General features: G+C 39.6%; 1 protein-coding gene across 1 annotated transcript in view; it reads right to left on the bottom strand.

Annotated features, from left to right (window-relative positions):
- LOC124716765 overlaps positions 1-20,431 on the bottom strand; it is a 30,858-nt gene extending 10,427 nt beyond the window's left edge. The window contains exons 1-4 of the mRNA XM_047243311.1: positions 20,408-20,431; positions 19,628-19,723; positions 14,562-14,934; positions 12,838-12,881 (exon numbers count right to left, since the gene is read on the bottom strand). Of these exons, the coding sequence (XP_047099267.1) occupies positions 12,838-12,881; positions 14,562-14,934; positions 19,628-19,723; positions 20,408-20,431 (537 nt within the window). The remainder of the gene's footprint in view (positions 1-12,837; positions 12,882-14,561; positions 14,935-19,627; positions 19,724-20,407) is intronic.
- Positions 20,432-20,732: the final 301 nt, after the last annotated feature.

Below are 20,732 nucleotides of genomic sequence, written 5' to 3'. Positions count from 1 at the left end.
GACTGTTACAAACGTGGAGAGCACATCTCTGTGCACAAATTGCATCGCGGGATGCCTCAGTCCACCAAGGGACCGGGACACAGCACACTAAAGACGATGTGCATGGAATGGAACATTCTGTGGCAGTAAGGATAATGTTTGTCAGATGTTCTACCTGGTCATCACAAGTGGAGAACTGTTGTTCACTGAAGGTCGCCAAGGATGAATAAAGCCTCCACTCGGCCTTAGAAAGCTGCCATTTGGGTGTGCATGAAGAAGGGGTAGGAGTCAGCAAACGGATAGCACATGGAAAAAAAAAATTGCTTGATTAAATGTCAGAGAATGGATCAATCGATTTGATGGGCAAGCTGGGCAGTGCAGAAGGAGAGGTCCAAATGGGAACAGGTATAAGTAGAGTCTGAAAGGAATGTGGGTGCTCTCATGTTAAGGCAGATGAGGTCAAGTTGACTGAGAAGGTCAGCCAAGAACACACCTCTCGGACAGGTTCCGGAAGAATTTCAGAGGGGATGGTGTACATTAAAGTCACCAAGCAGCAGAAAGGGGTGATGATGTTGCCCAAAAACCTGGAGGAAGTCTGCCCTTGTGACACCCAATAATGGAAGGATGTAAATGGTACAAAGAGAAAAGGTCATGCAAGGAAGGAAAATGCAGATTGCAACAGCTTGAAGCTAGGTAGTCAGGCAGAAGGGTTGACTATGAATGTCATCCCAGAGAGCACCATGACTCCCCTATGAGATGGAATGCATGTGGGCACTAAGGACGTATCTACCTTTCTCATCACACGCTAGACTCCAATGACAACCTGATCAGAGAGGTACATTTAGATTTCTGCCTTGGTCAGACCATTGAGCAGCCTAATGTAAATAGCACCATGGGAAGAATTCAGCACTTTATGGGGCTCAACAGGATAGCTGTGGAGGAGTGAAGTTGCAAGCAGTTGTGCTTGAGAATCAGAAGTAGTATCCAAAAGCAAATTGCCTCTGCATAAACGAGAGCAGGATTTCACAGGGTACTGATGTAGCCATCTTTGAGGTGGAGGTCAACATTTAGGAAGGTGGCTTGTTGGGTTGAGTAGGACCAGGTGAAACAAATGGGGGAGAAGTTGTTGAGGTTCTGGAGGAATGTGGACAGGGGGTCCTCACCTTCAATCCAGATAGCAAAGACGTCATCAATGAATCTGAACCAGGTGAGGGGTTTAGGATTATGGGCTTTTAGGAAGGATTCCTCTAGTTGGCCCATGAATAGGTTGCATAGGATGGTGCCACACGGGTGCCCACAGGCATACCTTGGATTTGTTTATAGGTAATGCCTTCAAAGGAGAACTAATTGCGGGTAAGGATACAGTGGGTCATGGTGACTAGGAACGAGGTTGTTGGTTTGGAATCCGTCAGGCATTGGGAAATGGGATTAGGAATGTTAGTGTACAGGGAGGTGGCATCAACAGTGATGAGCAGGGCACCATGAGGTGAAGGGACAAGAACTGTGGAGAGTTGGAGGAAATGGTTAGTATCTTTTATATGGGAAGGTAGGTTCCAGGTAATAGGTTGAAGTGCCACAACACGATGTGGCATGAACTCTACTAATGACCGAAGTAGTGCTGGAGGGAACTGACACCATTAATTCTGCAGGGCTGTTCATAAATCCGCAAGAGTACGAGGGGGTAGAGATCTGTTCTGAACAGCATGTTGCAAGGCATTCCAGATATGCTCAATAACGTTCATGTCTGGGGAGTTTGGTGGCCAGCTGAAGTATTTAAAATCATAAGAGTTCCTGGAGCCACTCTGTACCATTTCCGGACATGAGGGGTGTTTCACTGTCCTGCTGGAACTCGCCAAATCTGGCAGAATGCACAATGGACATGAATGCAGGTGATCAGAGAGGATGCTTATGTATGTGTCACCTGTCAGAGTCGTATCTAGATGTATCAGGGGTCTCATATCACTCCAACTGCACATGCCCACACCATTACAAAGCCCCCACCAGCTTCAACAGACTCCTGCTGACATGCAGGGTCCATGGATTCATGAGGTTGTCTCCATACCCATACACCTCCATCCACTCGATACTATTTGAAATGAGACTCGTCTGACCAAGCACCATATTTCCAGTCATCAACAATCCAATGTCAGTGCTGACAGGCCCAGGCGAGGCGTAAAGTTTATGTCTTGCAGTCAGCAAGGGTACATGAGTGGGCCTTCAGCTGAAAGCCAATATCGATGATAGTTTTATTGAATGGTTCACATGCTGACACTTGATGGCCCAGCACTGAAATCTGCAGCAATTTGTGGAAGAGTTGCGCTTCTGTCATGTTGAATGTTTCACTTCAGTTGCTGTTGGTCCCATTCTTACAGGATCTTTTTTCAGCCGCAGCGATGTCTGAGATTTGATGTTTTACCGGATTCCTCTCACGGGACACTCGTGAAATTGTCATAAGGGAAAATCCTCACTTCATCACTACCTGGGAGATGCTGTGTCCCATCTTTCATGTGCCGTTTATAACACCACATTCAAACTCACTTAAATCTTGACAAGGTGCCATTGTGGCAGCCGTAACCGATGGAACAACTGTGCGAGACATTTGTTGTCTTATATAGGCCTTGCCGACCACAACACCGTATTATGCCGGTTTACATGTTTCTGTATTTGAATATGCATGCCTATACCAGTTTCTTTCATGCTTCGGTGTAAATACATGCACAAGCTTATACAGGCAACAACATAAAGTTATCATAACTTCAAAACAAGAACTAATCTTCCATTTTCATTAACATTTTCACCATCAGCAAATCTGAAAACATAAAGATTGGATGTTTTCATGCCACTTACAGGAAAAAAGTAAACTTTTGTTTGCTAGTTTAATAGTTTGAGGTGGTGGCTTATGATATTTAATCCTGAATTGTATCTGAGCTGCAGAAGTGAATTTGGATTCATAAAACCGTAAACAACACTGCACAAGTTCTACACCATTATATGACTCCATGATCCATGATTACTGTTGAATAGCTCATTTGTGCATGCCACCTAGAGGGAACATTGGGAACCAACAGTGTTAGGTGGGAGTAAAACTTTAATACATACTGCACTCAGTGCTGTTTCAAACATTTCTGTATCATTTAATTGGATACATAAAAAAATCTTCTACCCAAGCAGTGGCAGAACACACACATAAAAGAAGGTTGTGAATCATTATTTGGTTGCTTCAGTCCAATTTCAGTAGTCAATTTTTGCAACTCGTGTGCACTGAAATAGTAGGTCACTGATTGCAACGTTTTCATAGACAGTGCTCAGGCTGAAACAATTAATGAGTACCTAATCATTAATGGACCACTTGATCAGGAAGCATAATTAATATAAATAAACAATATAGCAGCTTACAGCCATGAGGCAAGTTCATACACAGCAGTGAGGCTTATTAATGAGATCAGGATACAACGTTTTAAGAGTAGGTGAAAAGGGGTGGTACGGGAGGAAGTGTATACAGCTAAAGAGTTACTAAATGTCAAATTCAATTTATCCCATAGTAAATCTGTGTCAATATTCCAAAGTTGCTTTCCTAAAAAATTATCCACAATATATATTAGAAACCAAGTAAACCATGAATAACTGAGGGTATTAAAATCTCTTGTGTAAGAGGGGGGAAAATTATATAAAGGCTAGAGTATGTTAAGATAAATAATTGGCATATTACAAAAAAAATTTGTATTATTTTAAGGAAAGTCTTACAATGTCCAGAAGTATGCATGTCCTGACAGGAATAAATAATGCAGATAATAAGATTAAAACTATATGGGATATTGTCAAATGGGACACAGGACAGCTAGCCAGTCTATAAGATACCATAACATAAACCAGTTGACAATGGTGTGATTGATAATACATAAGTTGCGAGTACTTTTGGCAGTCACTTTCTAAATGCAGCAGCAAAAATAAGAATAAATGGTCCAGTCAAAGAAGCAAGAGACTAAAAATATCATTTCACTTACACATCACTTTAAGCAACTACAAGTAGCACCAGCATCGTTCACCAAAATTGAAAGAATTATAAAAACTCTAAAATACAAAACCACATGTGGTGTTGATAGAATGTCAAACAGAATTCTCCACATAAAAGTGGTTTCAACTTAGTAAGTGATGTCCTTAATGATACATGTAATGCATTGCCGGCACAGAGAATTTTTCCCGACATGTTAAAATATGGTTCAAATGGTTATGAGCACTATGGGACTTAATATCTGAGGTCATCAGTTCCCTAGACTTAGAACTACTTAAACCTAACTAACCTAAGGACATCACACACATCCATGCCTGAGGCAGGATTCAAACTTGCGACCGTAGCAGCAGTGCAGTTCCAGACTGAAGCACTTAGAACCGCTCGGACACAACGGCCAGCGTTAAAATATGCAATGGTTAAACCTCTTCATAAGATCGGTGACAAGACAGGCTTAAACAATCATCATAAAATTTCCTGACTTACGGGGAACGCTATTTATACAGTCACTCATCAAAGAGAATACACCTTAAATAGTTAATATCGCCAGTTGATATTTTTTGCGGTTTTTCCATGGCGTTTGATTGTGTATATCATCTTATTTGCTAGTTTGAATTATACTTAACAAAAGGAATACAAAAGATTATGCTGAATAATTCAAACAATGTCTGAAGCGAAGAAAATTTTAGTGACTGGGGAGAAACGACAAAGGGAGTCCCACAGTGTTCAATTTGGGGTCCATTCAAATTCCTTATCTAGGTGAATGACCGTACACCTAAAATACAAGCAACATTGGTTTGCAATGATACTAGTGCTATAATAAATCCCATTAAAGAGAAAGCAACAGAAGGGATGGTAAACAATGGTTCTCAGAGAACTGTTAAGTGGTTCTCTGAAAATGGACTTCCCTAAATTTTTTGGGGGAAAAAAACACTAATTAAGTCAGTACAAGTAACTCACACCACAGCACATGAGCACGAGTCAGTGAATAGGATAGAATGCTCCAAATTTTTGGGTGTACATATTGCATATTGATGAAAACTTGAACTGGAAGAAGCATATTACTGAGCTTCCCAGACAGATCAGTTCAGCTGCTTTCGCTCTTTGTATAACTGCTAACCTTGGGAACAAATGAATCAGCTTCCTTAGATATTTTGCTTAGTTCCACTCACTCAGTAATGTCTTATGGGATATTTCTGGATTAACTGAAAACTCAAAAAAGAAGTATTGGCTACACAAAAGTGAACAGTAAAAACAATATGTCGCGTTAACCTATGGACGTCAAGTAGGTACCTCTCCAAGGAGCTATCACTAATGAAATTCCGCCACAATTTGAGAAGTACAGTGATGTCCACACCTACAACACTGAAGGGATAAATGGCCTTTATTTTCCATTATTAAAACTGCCAGTGGCTCACAAAGGAGTGTAACATGCAGCAACAAGAATTTTGATTATTTGCACAACATAAAACATCTGACAGATAGCAAAGCAAGTCATTTCTCCTGGACAGCTCGATTTTCACTTAATTACTGGTAACCAGTAAATAAAAATATAAAAATTCAAAAATAAATAAAAATTGTTTTAAGTGTAGCTGCAAACTCATGTATCCATTCCTGTGAACTGGTGTGTCCCACATCATTTTGACAAAAGAACATTGAAATGATTTATGGGACATGTAATTAACCAACTAATACCTCTTCTGGAAGCAAGTCTGCCTCAAAAGAGAGAATAAATACATCACGGTCTTGAATACACCATAGTCTATATTGCTGTCCGGTGGTCCTTTATATACACAATGTATGAAGTGGATCCCTTTCCCCTCTAAGTGTTCACATAGTTTTCCATTGGTGTGCAGTGTGAGGTCACTGTGAAAACTAGCTCACGGAACACGCTGAGGTTACCATGATGGTAACAGGGGTATCACCCAGTTGCTTACAAAGACAGTAACACCTGAGACTGGGTGGCATTTGATGAATTAAAGGTGGAACCATTTTGCAGTTTGCTAAGGAAATAGAGTTTGTCAAACATTTTCAATATCTTCCAGAAGGAAGAAAAAAACCAGTAGTTTTGTAGAAAGTAGGACACTTCATCTGCTTGGGTGCAAACCAGGAACTGAGGGGAATAACTCTCCAAAGGTCACCTGCATCGGCTTTCCTCCATCACATGGTCAAGGAAGGAAAGTTCCTTGGGTGGTAACACTTGGCTTAGTATACTCTTACATCTAATTGTGATCTGCCCCCATCAGACCCTGCCCAACATTGAAACCCACCTTACATCCACAGAAATCCATCACCTAAAAACTGATCCCAACCAGATAATCTTAACTGCCAAAAAAGGTTTTACCAGCAGTCAGGTATGTCCATCTGCAAGCCCTGCCACTAAGATGCCAATCCACAAATCCAGCTGACATTTCCTAATCTCCATTGACTCCAAATTTACAACCTTCTACATCCTCACCCATAATTACTTCTCCACAAACAAATCCATGGTACAGCAATGGGGACCTGCATGGCACCATCCTAAACTATTCATGGACCATCCAGAGGAATCCTTCCTAATCACTGACAATCCCAAACCCCACCTGTTTCAGAGTCATTGACGAACATGTCGACCAAGGCAGAGTGCTCTCACCCCACATTCATCCAGAAACTAAACACCTTTTCCCCACTCGCTTCACCTGGTCTTCCTCTGTCCAATAAGCCACCTTCCTTTGTTTCTACCTCCACCTCAGGCATGGCTACATCAGTACCTCCACCCTCCGGACCTACCAACCACCAACAAAACCTCCATTTCAACAAGTGCCAACTAATCCATAGCCAGTCATTCCTTCCATACAACCTATGCACCTGTCACTGTTTGCAGTAATGAGCAGTCCCTATCCAAATATGCCAAGAGTCTCACTGAAGCCTTCACATACCAAATTACCCTCCAAACCTCATCCAGAAACGGATCCCTTGTGCTTTCCCACCTGTAACCTACCATCCCCCACCACCCACTGTCTAGCCACAAAGGAGCACTCCTCTCATGACTCAGTAACAGCAAGGACAAGGGCAACTATATCACATTCACTGCCCAGATTTTGACTATTACCTGTTGTGCCCTGAAATTAGGAATATCCCCTCCACCCCAACCTAAGCAATACACTTGTCCATTCCTAGTCCAACCTTGCTCCCAACTAGTTGCCTCATGATTCACAGACCCAGATGCAAGACCTGTCCCATAGAACCTCCCACTACCACATACTTCATTCCTGTCACTGGCATCTCCATCCCATCAAAGACAGAGCCACATGCAAAGGTAGCCATGTTATCTACGAACTAAGCAGTAAACACTGTGCCACATTCTACGTGGGCATGAAACCAAATCGCTGTCTGTCCACCACCAAACTAGGGCTGAGAAACAGCTGGACTGCCCAGTTGCTGAACATGCCACACAACACTTAAATTATTGCTTCATAGCCTGTGTCATCTGGATTCTTCTCGGCAACAGCAGCTTTATTAAATGCACATGTGGGAACGCTGCCTACAAGAAATCCTTTGTTCCCATAGCCCCCTGGCCTCAACCTTCACTAGTCCTTCTCCTCCACCTGCCTATCCCCTTCCCTACTCCCACTCCAGTACTACTCCCACACACCTTCTATCCCACCAATGAAACTAATTAGTACTTTCCTCTTCTGTATTTCTATCCTCCCCCTCCCCCTCCCCCTACAGAACAGCCTCATGACACTGCACCTGACAACCCTGCCCAGTTGTAAAAAGTGAACTTTCACAACTGGAAATGTCACAATTAATACAACATTACAGGCTATTATGCTGTGGTCGGACAGATTTCACATTAAAACCCAATGTTCTGTCTGCATCTGCAGACGACATTTTCAAGGGGGATTGTACTTTCTTTGAGAGTCCAATTCACATCCTGACTTACTACCATTTGCGCGTGCTACCATGCAGTGATGCGACGTCACATTTTTGAATAACTGTGTGCAACTGGCCAATGTCAGTTGCAACCGAAAAAGGTGAGAGTGATTAAGACAATACAGAGAGCAACTTTTTCTTCATATACCTTTTGTGACAATTGAGAGCAGAGCACATATGAGACAAGGAAAAAAAATTCCTTGATTTTTCCCAGATTTCCCAGTTAAAAATACGCTTTCTCCCGGGTGAAAATTCACTTTTTCTGAGTTAAGTGACAGTATACTTTTCCTGAGTGTAGAACGTATCAACCATTTGAATGGTTATAGTTTTTTTTCCATCAGTGTAGAATTTCCCGGCACTTTAGAAAACAAAACTCAGGGGAAAAAGCACGTTTTGGAAAAATGTTTGATGTGCAGCAACATGTATACTGCATATTTTTGTATTACGAAATTATAAATTTGAATTCCACCAAACACCACACGTTACTTTCTAAAGCATTGAAATTGAGATTGCTATGTGCTTTTCTAAGAGTCATTGCTCATGTCACGTGATTTCGGCAGCTGATGACAGCGGATACTCAGAGCAAAGAACACGTGACGTCAGCCAACAGCAACATCACTGTTAAGTAGTGCGAACACACAAATCAAATAGGAAAAGTTAATGGTTTAAATTAATTTACATAGTGTTGCTACAAGAAAAGCTTTCACATATAATATTGGTCTCAAAGATTAATTAATAAGCTACAAGAGAAGCTAAGCTTTCACACATAATGTTAATCTTTTTTGAGTGTGTTACACTTTAAGATACGTCACACAACTGGGCCAGTAAAATTTTTAACAATGACATAAATGTTTGATCTTTTGGGCTCTAAATTCTTCTAAATGGTCATCCTCAAAGAGTTGATTTTTAAATGAGAGTTAAATGCTCTGTGATTTAAGAAATTCATCGTACATTCTCACACACAGTTCACCTAGCGTAAAAGGAAATTTACTTTGGAAGTAATGCTTTTCACACAACCATTTGCAGTATTTTCCCGTGATCTGTTAGAAATAGTTTCATTTCAGCAGTAGCCAGACAGCGCCAGATAACCGCTTGAACAGCTACGATGACGCAGGAAGCCGGTATGTTTGTACTTGTAAAACATTGAAAGATCTTACATTATGTCATAAAAGAAACGAGACATTAGAGAATATTCCAAGTGCATCGGAATTTCATGAACCATACTAAAATGCATAATTCGGCCTAAACTGCACATTCTTATGTCCACATTTGATTGTAAATTTTCTTAGAGTACCAGTTCTGTATTATCTCGTGTTTGGTTCTTTATTATGGCATAATGCCATACGTGCTAGAAGATGAAAACATGCACTTGAAATGCAGCGAACAGTTAAAACTAGCCAATAGTGTGGAATTAAACACTTCATTTCAAATTAATTGACTGCTTCAGCAGAAAAGATTAATAAAAGCCAAATATCTTCAGCAAACCGACAAAAATAACTTAATTGTTCTGCAAGGTGATTAATACTTGACTGTCAGAAAGGCGGAAATAAAAAAACCTGAAACTAAAAACATATTTTAGTGTTCCATAATTATGTGAATGTATTTTAATTGGCTTGATAGCTCCCAGCAACAGGAATCCATTTTGTTTTCATTTGACGTGAGAGCAATAAACAAAGAGGAAATAGCAAAATCACTAAACGTAAACACATGTCATGTGGAGACTACCTACCCCACCACTGCAACTCAGACTGCTCTTTGCATCAACCCTGGATCTCCAATATTTCCGAATGGGGGCAATACTAGATAGTAGTGCCCCCTCACCCATCCTCCCTTGAGCGTTTAAAATAGGATGCCAAAAATTTAAAAAATCGACTTTTCAAAAATTTGTTCACAGTGCACATCTTTCTGAAGAGTCTGATACATAAAACATATGTGTGAGGAAATGTAAGACATGTTATTTGGTCCTAAGTGTGCCAAAGTGCAGTGCCACACCTCTTCACACAGAATTCTGCTATCACACGTCACGGTATTTCACTCCGTGGAATTCAAACATGTAATACTTTGCAATGGATGCCATTAAACTATATTTAGGAAAGAAAATTAAAATGTCCTGTGGTGCCTCTCCTGCGAATTATTTGCAACCGGAAGAACAAGAACCCTTCAGGAAATCCGCACTCTTTTTTGTCTACTAGCTAATAATTTGCTGTTTTGTGTGACATAAAATTAAATATGGGATACATAAAAACAATAAAGACAGTACACATTTCTTCAACCCTTTAAGTCTTAGTACTTTTCCTCTCTAATCCTGCTACAGGTTTACATGCCATGCTTTCCTTTCTGGAAAAGAATCTATTACCTCATCAAATTTCGTCAAACGTTTTGCTAAATGAAAAACAAAATGTTGTCTAATATTGAAAAAGCTGTTAATACAAATAGTACCTAAGACTGACAATTTCTCAATCTGATAACATTTATTTTGTCACTGTTTGCTAAATAAAATGAAACAGGTCTACTTAATATTGCAGCAATTGTACCGCACACCAAATAAGCGAGACTGTTTTGGCACAAATGGTCATTTTTATAACAGAATATAATTCATGAAGTACCAATATCAAAAGTCTGTCAGGCCTACTACAAGCAAAAAGTTTTATGTTGGAAATTTCATTCATAAGCCCCAGCTTCTGAACCACGAGATCGAAAAGTAGTAGCACCAAATTTTTGTATAAATGTGGAATCTTCTCATTCTTCCACATTTTGTGCGATTTCTCCGTTTCTTCTCCTTCCTCATTCTAACAATCTTGTCATCAATAATTCTATAACTATTCCTGCCAGTATCAAAACTTATTCTCCAGTTAATTTCACTAACCCTGCCACAATCACCAGTTTAGTTATCCCATATTTATTCTCCAGTTAGGAATTATTACGTGTTCATAAAACGTGTTTTCCATGCTACCTCCAGAATAGAACTATAGCAGCTGTACAAATGACCCTTACTAGTCTAGCGGTCTGGTCAAAAATTTTCTGTCAAAATTTCATTTTCTGGGATACACCGAGAAGATAATATGCAATCTTTTTTACTTGTTGTTCTTGTTAGTCGTTTATTTCCACTCTGGTAGTCCAAATCTATGGATTTCGCTAGTAATTACAACAACGTTGATCGTTCGCAAACCCAGTCAATCAGAACAGCAATTGGTATTCACCCATTCGGATTTGTATAGCCCCATCCTCTTGTCTGCAGGAAAGTTAATTTCTAGAGGCGACGGGGATTCCCCTGGCAGAGACACCATGTACACTATGCATGCATTCAAAAATCAACTTGTGATTCATTCAGAAATCAACTTAAAATGTGTTCAAAAATGTTCAAATACCAATAGGGATACGTTTCAAAATCACATGAATAATTGATAGACTAACATGCACTGGATGCTAGGCACTTTCTGAAACAAGGGTTTTTTCCTCAGGAATATGAATTTGGCAACCCCCCCACCCCCCTCCCTGAAGTTGCCACCCAGGGCAGATACCCTGGTTTGCACCTCGTCCACAGGCCTGTTGCAGATGCATAAATATGGCAGCTTAAGCGCACCAGTAAAATTTTTCTGGGTAACAGCTGGCTGCTTGCTACTATTGTCTATACAGCTAACTGCCACACTTCTGTAGCCAAAAGCAGGAGAAGGTACTACTCATATGCGACTCAACTACGCATGCGCATGAGCTCGCTCGCAACTGCTCGAATGAACCTAATGTAAACAGTTGTGACGTCACGCCCATTGGAGGCAATTTGTTTTTATGAAGTATTGCAAAGTCTTTCTAAAGCCTTTGACACATTTAGCTGTTGGCAGACACTTGTATGAGCACTGAGTTTTGTTGTTGTATATGGCGCATTTCCTTTGCAACTTAAGGTTTTTTTTTTATTTCTGTTTCTCTTTTTTTCCTCTCATTCACGATATATTGTTGCAATAGCGAGATACAATAATGTCCTTTGTTAGAGTATTGGTTCTTACCAGTCAAAGTTACAAACATTTAACTGAAAACTAAAACAATGAAAAATTCCTGGAATTCTAAAAAATTCCCAGGTTTCTCCCAGATCTCCTGGTTGTCCGGGACTGTATACACCCTGGAGAGGGATGAACAAATGCTGATGAAGTACTTGTTGTTACTTTTTGACATGTTCATTTAGTTTCAATCTTTTAAATTTTTCTCTCTTCACTTTCCAAAAATAAAGTTTTAACCAGAACTTGTGGAATTCAAAGTTTTGGTTGCCTCAAGTTATGAAATGTTGGGTTGCTGAATAAATCAATGTAATTACATCACACTTCATCATACTGAAGAGTTAAAAGCCTGCTGATAATTTGTCAGAAACAAAGACCAAGATCAAAATTGGCTTCAACCTCATCCCTTTCTTCTTTTAAAGTAATCATCACTTGATGTAACTGAAGGAAAAGCACATGCAATTTAACTCAGGCTTTCAAACCATTGTTTATTAATATGAGGCTCACGCCTTTACTACTGCAGTAATCTAATCTGAAGAAAGACCTTCCAACTAGTCTCAAGAAAATACTTAATTGCAATTCTTAGTGGGGAGGCAAACCATTCATACTTTAACTGAAACTTTTAACTCAATGGCTCATTTTAGGATTTTGTAAAATACAATATTAAAAATTTCAACTTATGCCCATAAGCTCTTTTACAGTCATTGTTTACAAACAAATACCTCTGCACGTCTTGTTAAGTATCTAAGTGCGACAAGAGACTAAAGATTTAAAATCAGTACTTCTGTGGCTATCAGCAGACCTGATATTTTGCCTCCTGGAGCCCATTCCTGGCCAGCAATTCTGGTTCCATTTTATAGTTTTCTCGGGTGGATTTCCTTTTGACATAAAATCTAATTTTAATAGCTTTCAATACAAATATCTTGTGTTTACTGGTGTTCTTACCTTTTCAGGCAGGCCTAGGCAAATATCGTGCTTCTCCGCAGGAACTGCATACACAAAGAAAAAAATTTCAAGAAACTTTCTGGGTATTTCACAACAAAAATACAATTCAAAGAAATTTATGCTTAGATACTTACTATTCTAGCTTTCTAAGTTAACATACACTGAGATGACAAAAGTCATGGGATGGCAATATGCACTGCACAACAGGAATTAACAGACTTTGAATGTGAAATGGCAGTTGGAGCTGAATGCATGGGACACTGCATTTTGGAGCTCACCAGGGAATACAATATTCTGAAATACACTGTCAGAGTGTGCCAAGAATACCAAATTTCAGGCATTATCTCTCAATACAGACAACACAGTGACCAACAGCCTTCACTTGATGACAGAGCAGTGGCAGTTGCATAGAGTTGTCAGTGCTAACATACATACAACACCGCATGAAACAACCACAGAAATCAATGAGGGGTGTATGACGAACTTATCCATTAGGACATTGTGGCAAAATCTGGTGTTAATGGGCTATAACAACAGAAGACTGACAGAAGTGCCTTTGCTAACAGTACATCATCTGCAGTGCCCGTCTTGGGCTCGTGGCTACATTAGTTGGACCCTAGATGACTGGAAGACCATGGCCTGGTCAGATGAGTTCCAAATTCAGCTGGTAAGAACTGATGGTGGGGTTTAAGGGTGGCACAGGGCCCACGAAGCCATGGACCCAAGTTGTCAACAAGGCACTGAGCACGCTGGTGGTGGCCCCATAACAGTATGGGCTGCATTTAGATGGAGTGGACTGGGTTCAGGTCCAACTGAACCAATAATTTACTGGATATGGTTATGTTGGGCTACCTGGAGACCATCTGCAGCCATTCATCAACTTCATGCTCCCAAACATGTTATCAGGCCACAATTGTTTGTGGTTGGTTTGAAGAACATTTTGACCAATTCGAGCAAATGATTTGGCCGCCCAGATCGCCTGACAAATTCCATTGAACATCTAAGGGACATAAAGAAAAGGTCAATTCATGCACAACATCCTGTGCTGGCAACACTTTTGCAATTATGGATGGCTACAGTGGCAGTATAGCTCAGTATTTCTGTAGGTGACTAGAACCTGTTGAGTCCAAGCCACATTGAGTTGCTGCACTATTCCAGGCAAAAGGAGGTCCGATACTATATTAGGAGGTATCCCATGACTTATCACCTCAGTGTAGACAGAAAGAACTGCCATGTAAGCCTAATTCTGTGAAATACAGATGAGAATAATGGCTTAAACAAAATATTTGTATAACTTAATTTGTCAGCTAATTCAGAGATGAAGAAATAAATGTCTATATTAAATATTCATTGTCATCAGTAATATGCTTCAGAGCTTTCTACCATAATAACTAAACAATAAAAATATATGGAAAATGGGAAACTACAGCCAGTCTTTGTCAACTGTCAAAAATATTACCATAGGTGAATAAAATATAAAACATGATGGAGCATTAGTAGTTTCCCTCTAACACCATAAAATGGAAGCTTCATTTCACTACAACTGACATGCACAGGTGCCATAAATTACTATTCAGCAAACTAGAATGATCACACAATTCTCTCACCTCCTCCCCTTTTCTGTTATGCTTAAAATCTCACAAAATTAGTCTCAAGAGTTTTTGTCCTCAAGAAATATCAAACAAAATGTTCATATACACTAAAAATCAAATAACATGACTCACTTCTGGAGTTTTTGCTGCAATTTTCTATGCTGGCGAGAACAGCTTCAGGCATATGATTATCACCTTGGATGTAACCAAGACCAAGTGTCCGTCGCATACAGTCCAAAACTGATTTTGTGAGCAATCTATGCTCCACTTCAATTCGGTCCATGTAGTTCAGTAGACGACAACAGCCATGGCAAAGTACTCCATCTTCATCAACAACAAGATCCAATTCTGCTCCTATAACTCTACCCAGCTTTTGATGAAGCTGGATTTTTGTGGTGGTTGTAAGAGCTGCCATAGGTGATCCTGTTGGCCCAGCTGCTTTGCCGCACACAAAGCATTTCCCCCCAGGCGCAATGACAGCTGCAGGCACTTCAGGTTCTTCTACCTGCAATTACAAGGAAATAAATCTCTGTGGTAAATGTTTCTCAATATTCATTTGTTACAATGGGTAAAATACTGGATACTCTAAAAGGAGAAACTACTGTATTTACTCGAATCTAAGCCACACTTTTTTTTCCCAGTTTTTGTAATCCAAAAAACTGCCTGCGGCTTAGAATCTAGTGCAAAGCAAGCGGAAGTTCTGAAAAATGTTGGTAGGTGCCGCCACAACTAACTTAAGCCGTCTAATATATGTAGCGCTGCACAGGCATCCTTTGTAGGCACAAAGATAAATACTGGCGCCAAAACCTCTGCGTCAGTAAATAAATTAAAAAAAAAAAAGGTGGAAGACAAGCTTTTTTTTTCTCCACCCAGAGTTTCGACTATTGCATTTTCATACATTATCCAACGAAGTAAATACAAATTCCGTATTTTTCATCTTCGAATGTAGCAGAATTTCAATGTACTACGAAAATCCAACTGGCAAGACTGTTTGGGATTTTTGTCAATATGGCCAACTCCACATTCTGAATTTTTTCCTACCTGTAAGAAGAGATGGTTGCTAATACGAACCTGATGAAATGTGAATCACATGCAGTATTCTCTTCACTGTAAGAATAATACAAATATAAACATTCTGCCATGTATTCTTTCGTGTTTGCTTCTATCTCATTTAAATCCTGTCTGCCTAATAAACTACGAAACTAGAGCGAGACAACAGAAAAAGGCGGAAGAATATACGTATCGTGTCATGTTTATATTCGTATTATTCTTATGCCTAATAGTGATACAGTCAGAAATGAAGCACAGCAACTGACTAGATTTTTAAATCTAAGATGACTAATTTCTGTGCAGCATTTGATGTACTAAAGAAGCGGCCGCAAATATTGTCAAACGGAGAAAAATTTTCGCCAAACTCTCGTTCAGAACATGTCCTATCATACGCAGTCTATTATTTGGTTCTTGTTGATCATTATCAAAGAAAGCAGCAGTGTAAGTAACAACGAATAGCAGTCTCTTGCCATTGTTTCGCTAATGAGATGATTCCTTTCTTTTTTTTTTTTTAATTGTAAGCGGCGGTAGCGCACACAAAAGCAAGCTATGCCGCGAGCAGCGACAGGCTGTAAACACGCACTATCAGAATGCGACAAACAATGCATGACACAGAATAGTAATGCATTTTCAGCTTAGAGTGACTGATGTAAACACCTATAACGAAGAAAACGGCACTTATCAGATCAAAGCAAAATAAGCAATCGATTCAAACCAGACGAAGCACGTGAAAAAGGAAGGGTATCCGTATAAATACGGACGGAGCACCTGACGCATAGCAATGGCTACCTGGTAAAGCTTAAGTGCTAAGCTTACGACTCGAACCAAACTACTGTAGCTGTATCGTCATTCATTTGACCTAAATTGTGTGTCACATTGCAATGGATCAACTTTGTTTCGATTTGGAGGTGCGGCCTAAAACTTTTCTCCCCCTTCAATTTCGAGTCTCAAATTTCATGTGTGCCTTAGATCCGAGTGCGGCTTAGATTTGAGTAAATACGGTAGTATTACCAGCAGTTAGAAGCAACACAAATCATAATACAATGATCTCCCTCATGCTATTTGTGGCTGATGATCATTACTTTCAATATTAACTCTAGTGCCTCAATTTATATTTCAACATACAGCTGTACTGTACACAGCAAAGTCATACACATAAAAACTGGAAAATTCTGGATGAAATATTAATAAACAAGCAGGCTGCAGCTTGAGCATGGTACTTGACTCGACTGAAATCTTGGTCGTGCTGACAAGACTGTTCTGTAGCACAGCCCGAGTTCTAGATTAGGCAGAAAGGTGATAATTTGGCTTCAAGCTAGTGAAACCAATGAATGTTAATGTCAAACAGAGGTTGTGGCAACAGAATGACATGTGGCATAGCCTAATGTTTATGTTTATTTGATGGTTAAACTAAACGACCTCTGCTCTTCCTGGGTATGAGAAAATAAACAGTGTTATTGATATCCCCTCACAAAACTGAAACATAGTTCACAATGCTATGTACTTTCTAATTGGCAAATGACAAATCGTTCAACATAAACAACAATATGGCTTGCCACTTAGAGAGAGGCACACCACCTTCAATAAAGTCATGATCATGAGGCACCAAATGGCTTTCCGCATCTACTAACTGTGAATGATCTGAGGTGAGACTGATGTCTTCTTCAATGCTCTGACCATCTTAAGTCAGAATAGAGATTACTCCCAATGCTACACAGTTGCCTTTCTTATACTAACGAATCTCATCGTGCACTAATACTCACTTGTAGGCAGACAAACTGATGAGACAAATGGCACTGAAAAACATTTCTAAATGGTTCTGGGAGCACTTTTAAGTGGGAAGGAATTTTATTATGGGTGCGGAAGACTGAGGCTCAACCAGCCTTGCATAGAGATGCAAGACATTAGAAATAAACATAAGAAAACTGACAAATCCTGTCTTCCTGTCCATAACTTGTGCCATGAGGTACTGGAGACCTAAGTACTTTGATGGACAAGGTGGTTATAATTAAAGTTCCAGTTTCCAAACACTGTAAAAAAAGAACCACTGCTCCGAATGACATCAAATTTGAATGGAATATTGTCTTGTGGGGGCGAATACCTTCAAAAAAACTTTTCCCACTTTATGGCACTGTGTCATAATGCAAATGGGTTCAGCTACAAATGACAGAAGAATCTCAATACAACACCTACGGTATGAGCTGCACATTAAATCACCCATACTGTGCAATGTGCATGACTGCACACTGCACAAGTTTTGGCATTCAACATTTTTGGCACTGTTAGTTAGGTAAGCCCAACCGCCACAGCAAGGTCATACAAATCAGATGGCAAAAATCTGTCTTTAAGTCTCCTGAGGCCAAATTCCACATAAAAAGCAGCAATGAAATCAGTTTTGCATTTCATGAGACTAGTGCAACAGATGTTCAATATGCTGTACTTGGTTGTCTGCCCCTAGTTGAAGTCGAGAACAGCATTCTCCACAACAATGTGTCCAGAACTTCTGCACAGCTACTGGCACGCAGTCACCATTCTTGTAAAAAAGCTTTACCAGCAGTGCACAATCCTTCATCGAGACAGTCATACTGCTCATCTTGGACACAAAGTGAGGAACAACTGTGTACCCCGCATCTTTCATTTTGCATATTCGGTCCCTTACAGCACCATCTAGAAACAAAATCTTCATTAAATTTTGTTTCTATAATGTTTCCCCACTCTTCAAAAATATTCCATTCAAATTGGATGTCATTCCGAGCAATGGTTCATTTTTTTTTAGTGTTTTGAAACTAACTGATTAAGTTCACCCTGTAGGTCCATTTCTGCACATCAGACAAAACCACATCAACAATTGTAAAGTTAACTGTCAAAAGCTGCTTCCTCTGATTCTGAATAAGGCACCTGGAATTCTGCAAATCAAAAAGATGGTTGAATATGATACTAAATTTGACTGTTGCAGATGCATTGTCAAAGCCATGTACTTTCATGCCAGAGAAATCTTGTATGGCATCTGCTATGGGGCTGCTGAGCAGGTGGGTTGCTAACCTCACTTTCATTTTATTACTGAGAAAATTAATGTGGCTGCTTATAGTTCTGTTGCTTATATGAAGACTTTCATTCACCTGTACCTTATGAAGTAATTCAAAGAGATACCATGAAATATCATCACCCTGCTCATCCAAGAAATGTTTGTTTATGCCTAAAGCAGTGTAACAAGCATCAACATGAATGGGAGCTGTAGCAGAAATGTCACTTCATATCCGATACCTTCATCAAAAAGTGCAGTCCTTAGCAAGTGTTTGACACAACCATCACAAGATAGCAAAACTACCTGAATGCCACGGCACTGGCAAGACTGATGCACTGTTCAACTAGGCTATCTTTCTGCTCCCCTGTTGTCCCACAAACCATAAAGTATCCTGCTGGAAGTCTCCGAGAGCCATTAATAGCAACTAGCATTAGTTTGACTACAAATGCCTCTTTTGTTACAGGTAAATTATACACGGCAATAGGCAACCCCCATATCAACACCAACCAAATATTCAGTAGCACTGGACTCTGTGTGTTCCCTTTGCAATCTCATTAACCAATAGGCTGCAAAGAATGACATTACTTCATTGCTAATGGAAAGCTTTTGCTCTTTTTACGTTAAAAGCCTCTGAGGTAAATCCATGTGCCCCATTGGTACCACTTTGTTAATGTTCTAGGATGCGGCAGGCCCGCATTAAAGTAGCGTTCAACATACCTATACGCTCTTGGTGAGCAAAAATCTAAAGTGAGAGCAAATGAATGTAGCTCTAGTTTGTACGTTCTAGACTCATTCAGAGAATTACCTTTCCTAGTTTGCCACTGCAACAACTCCTTGTGCATTCTGCAAGTACTTTCAAGTAGACCAAACCATTAATACGTTTTTTCCTAAGCTCATCAACTATTGTGCTCAGAGATGTAACATCCTTTCTTTGGCATCTGAATGCTAAACAACTTATTTTTTCCTTTAATTCTTCATTTTTTGTTAACAGAAAATTCATATTGCATTTGAGGATTTTCGCTACTGACACTTCAATTTTTTCACTCAAAAACTGAGGGGTTGTCAGCAACAAGAGAAGATACTTTAAAATGAGTTCCATTGATAGTAGGTAGATCAACAGTACCTTTGTAGCCTCCTGCCTTTGTGGTGGTGATGGTGGTGGTGGTGGTGGTGGTGGTGGTGGTGGTGGTGGTGGCGGCGGCGGCCTCTTCCTCGTTTTCTGAAGAAAATAAAAACGAACAATTACTGAAAATGATGCAACTGAAATGTGTGTGTGTGTTATAAGCTACGGCTACAATGCACTTACAATGCCAGAAAATTTTCACTGCATCTTGCTGTTGGCAATCTTATCATTGGTCATAACCAATCAGGTGATAACGTACAGCAGTCATCAAGAATCACTCAATATTATAATTATGGTTATAGAAAAAATCTGGTTGTTTTCTTCCAAGCAGATCATGATTTCTGACATTGCGCTTAGGTTGTAACCCAACAGCACAGATTACGTTGGTACAAGTGAAACAAACTTATGAAGCGAAGGAAATTATGACCCCTCATCATCAACAACAAACAACATAAAATACAGCTAACCATCAGTGCACTTTCACTGAAGCTACTGCTTATTTTTAATTGTTCTCATTCTTTCAGAAGAAGTCAAATATTTGCAATATTTACAAACCTTTAATTGGGTTGGTTTGTATGTATGTATTTATATCCTATTCCTTCACAACAAGATGTTACATGTGACTAACACATGGGGGGGGAGGAAATAACTACTTATGGAAGAAGCTCCATTTAACTAGGTGAAGGAAAGGTCAAGGAAGTGACTGTACTGTTAAGGTCCTAAGCTGCCACTGTTTAAAGTCACTTGTGTATCTTGACATTCTTTTCACTAGGATCTAACCTGCCAGTACTTCCACAAATGCATGCAAGTGTGAAACTTTCATGCAAGAGACTGATACAAATTTATGAAATCTTAAAAAAAAATGAATGATTTATAGTTAAATATCTAGTCTGCATTAACATATGCAGCAACAAAAATAATGTCTGTTACCCTGACAGAAAGCAGTCAAATAATAAAATAAGACATTGAAGAACATCAAAACTTTATAGTTACAATTTGCTGAAAACTTTTAATTAAAACAAACTCCTACATTACAATTCAGAAGTCATACATACTCTTTCTATAAATACAGGGTGTCCTAGGGGGAATCATCAGTATTCAAGTA

Source organism: Schistocerca piceifrons, chromosome 9, assembly GCF_021461385.2.
Source record: "Schistocerca piceifrons isolate TAMUIC-IGC-003096 chromosome 9, iqSchPice1.1, whole genome shotgun sequence".
Taxonomy (NCBI): Eukaryota; Metazoa; Arthropoda; class Insecta; order Orthoptera; family Acrididae; genus Schistocerca; species Schistocerca piceifrons.
The sequence above is the reverse complement of the archived record's forward strand: the minus strand, read 5'-3'. Positions and strand labels throughout refer to the sequence as shown.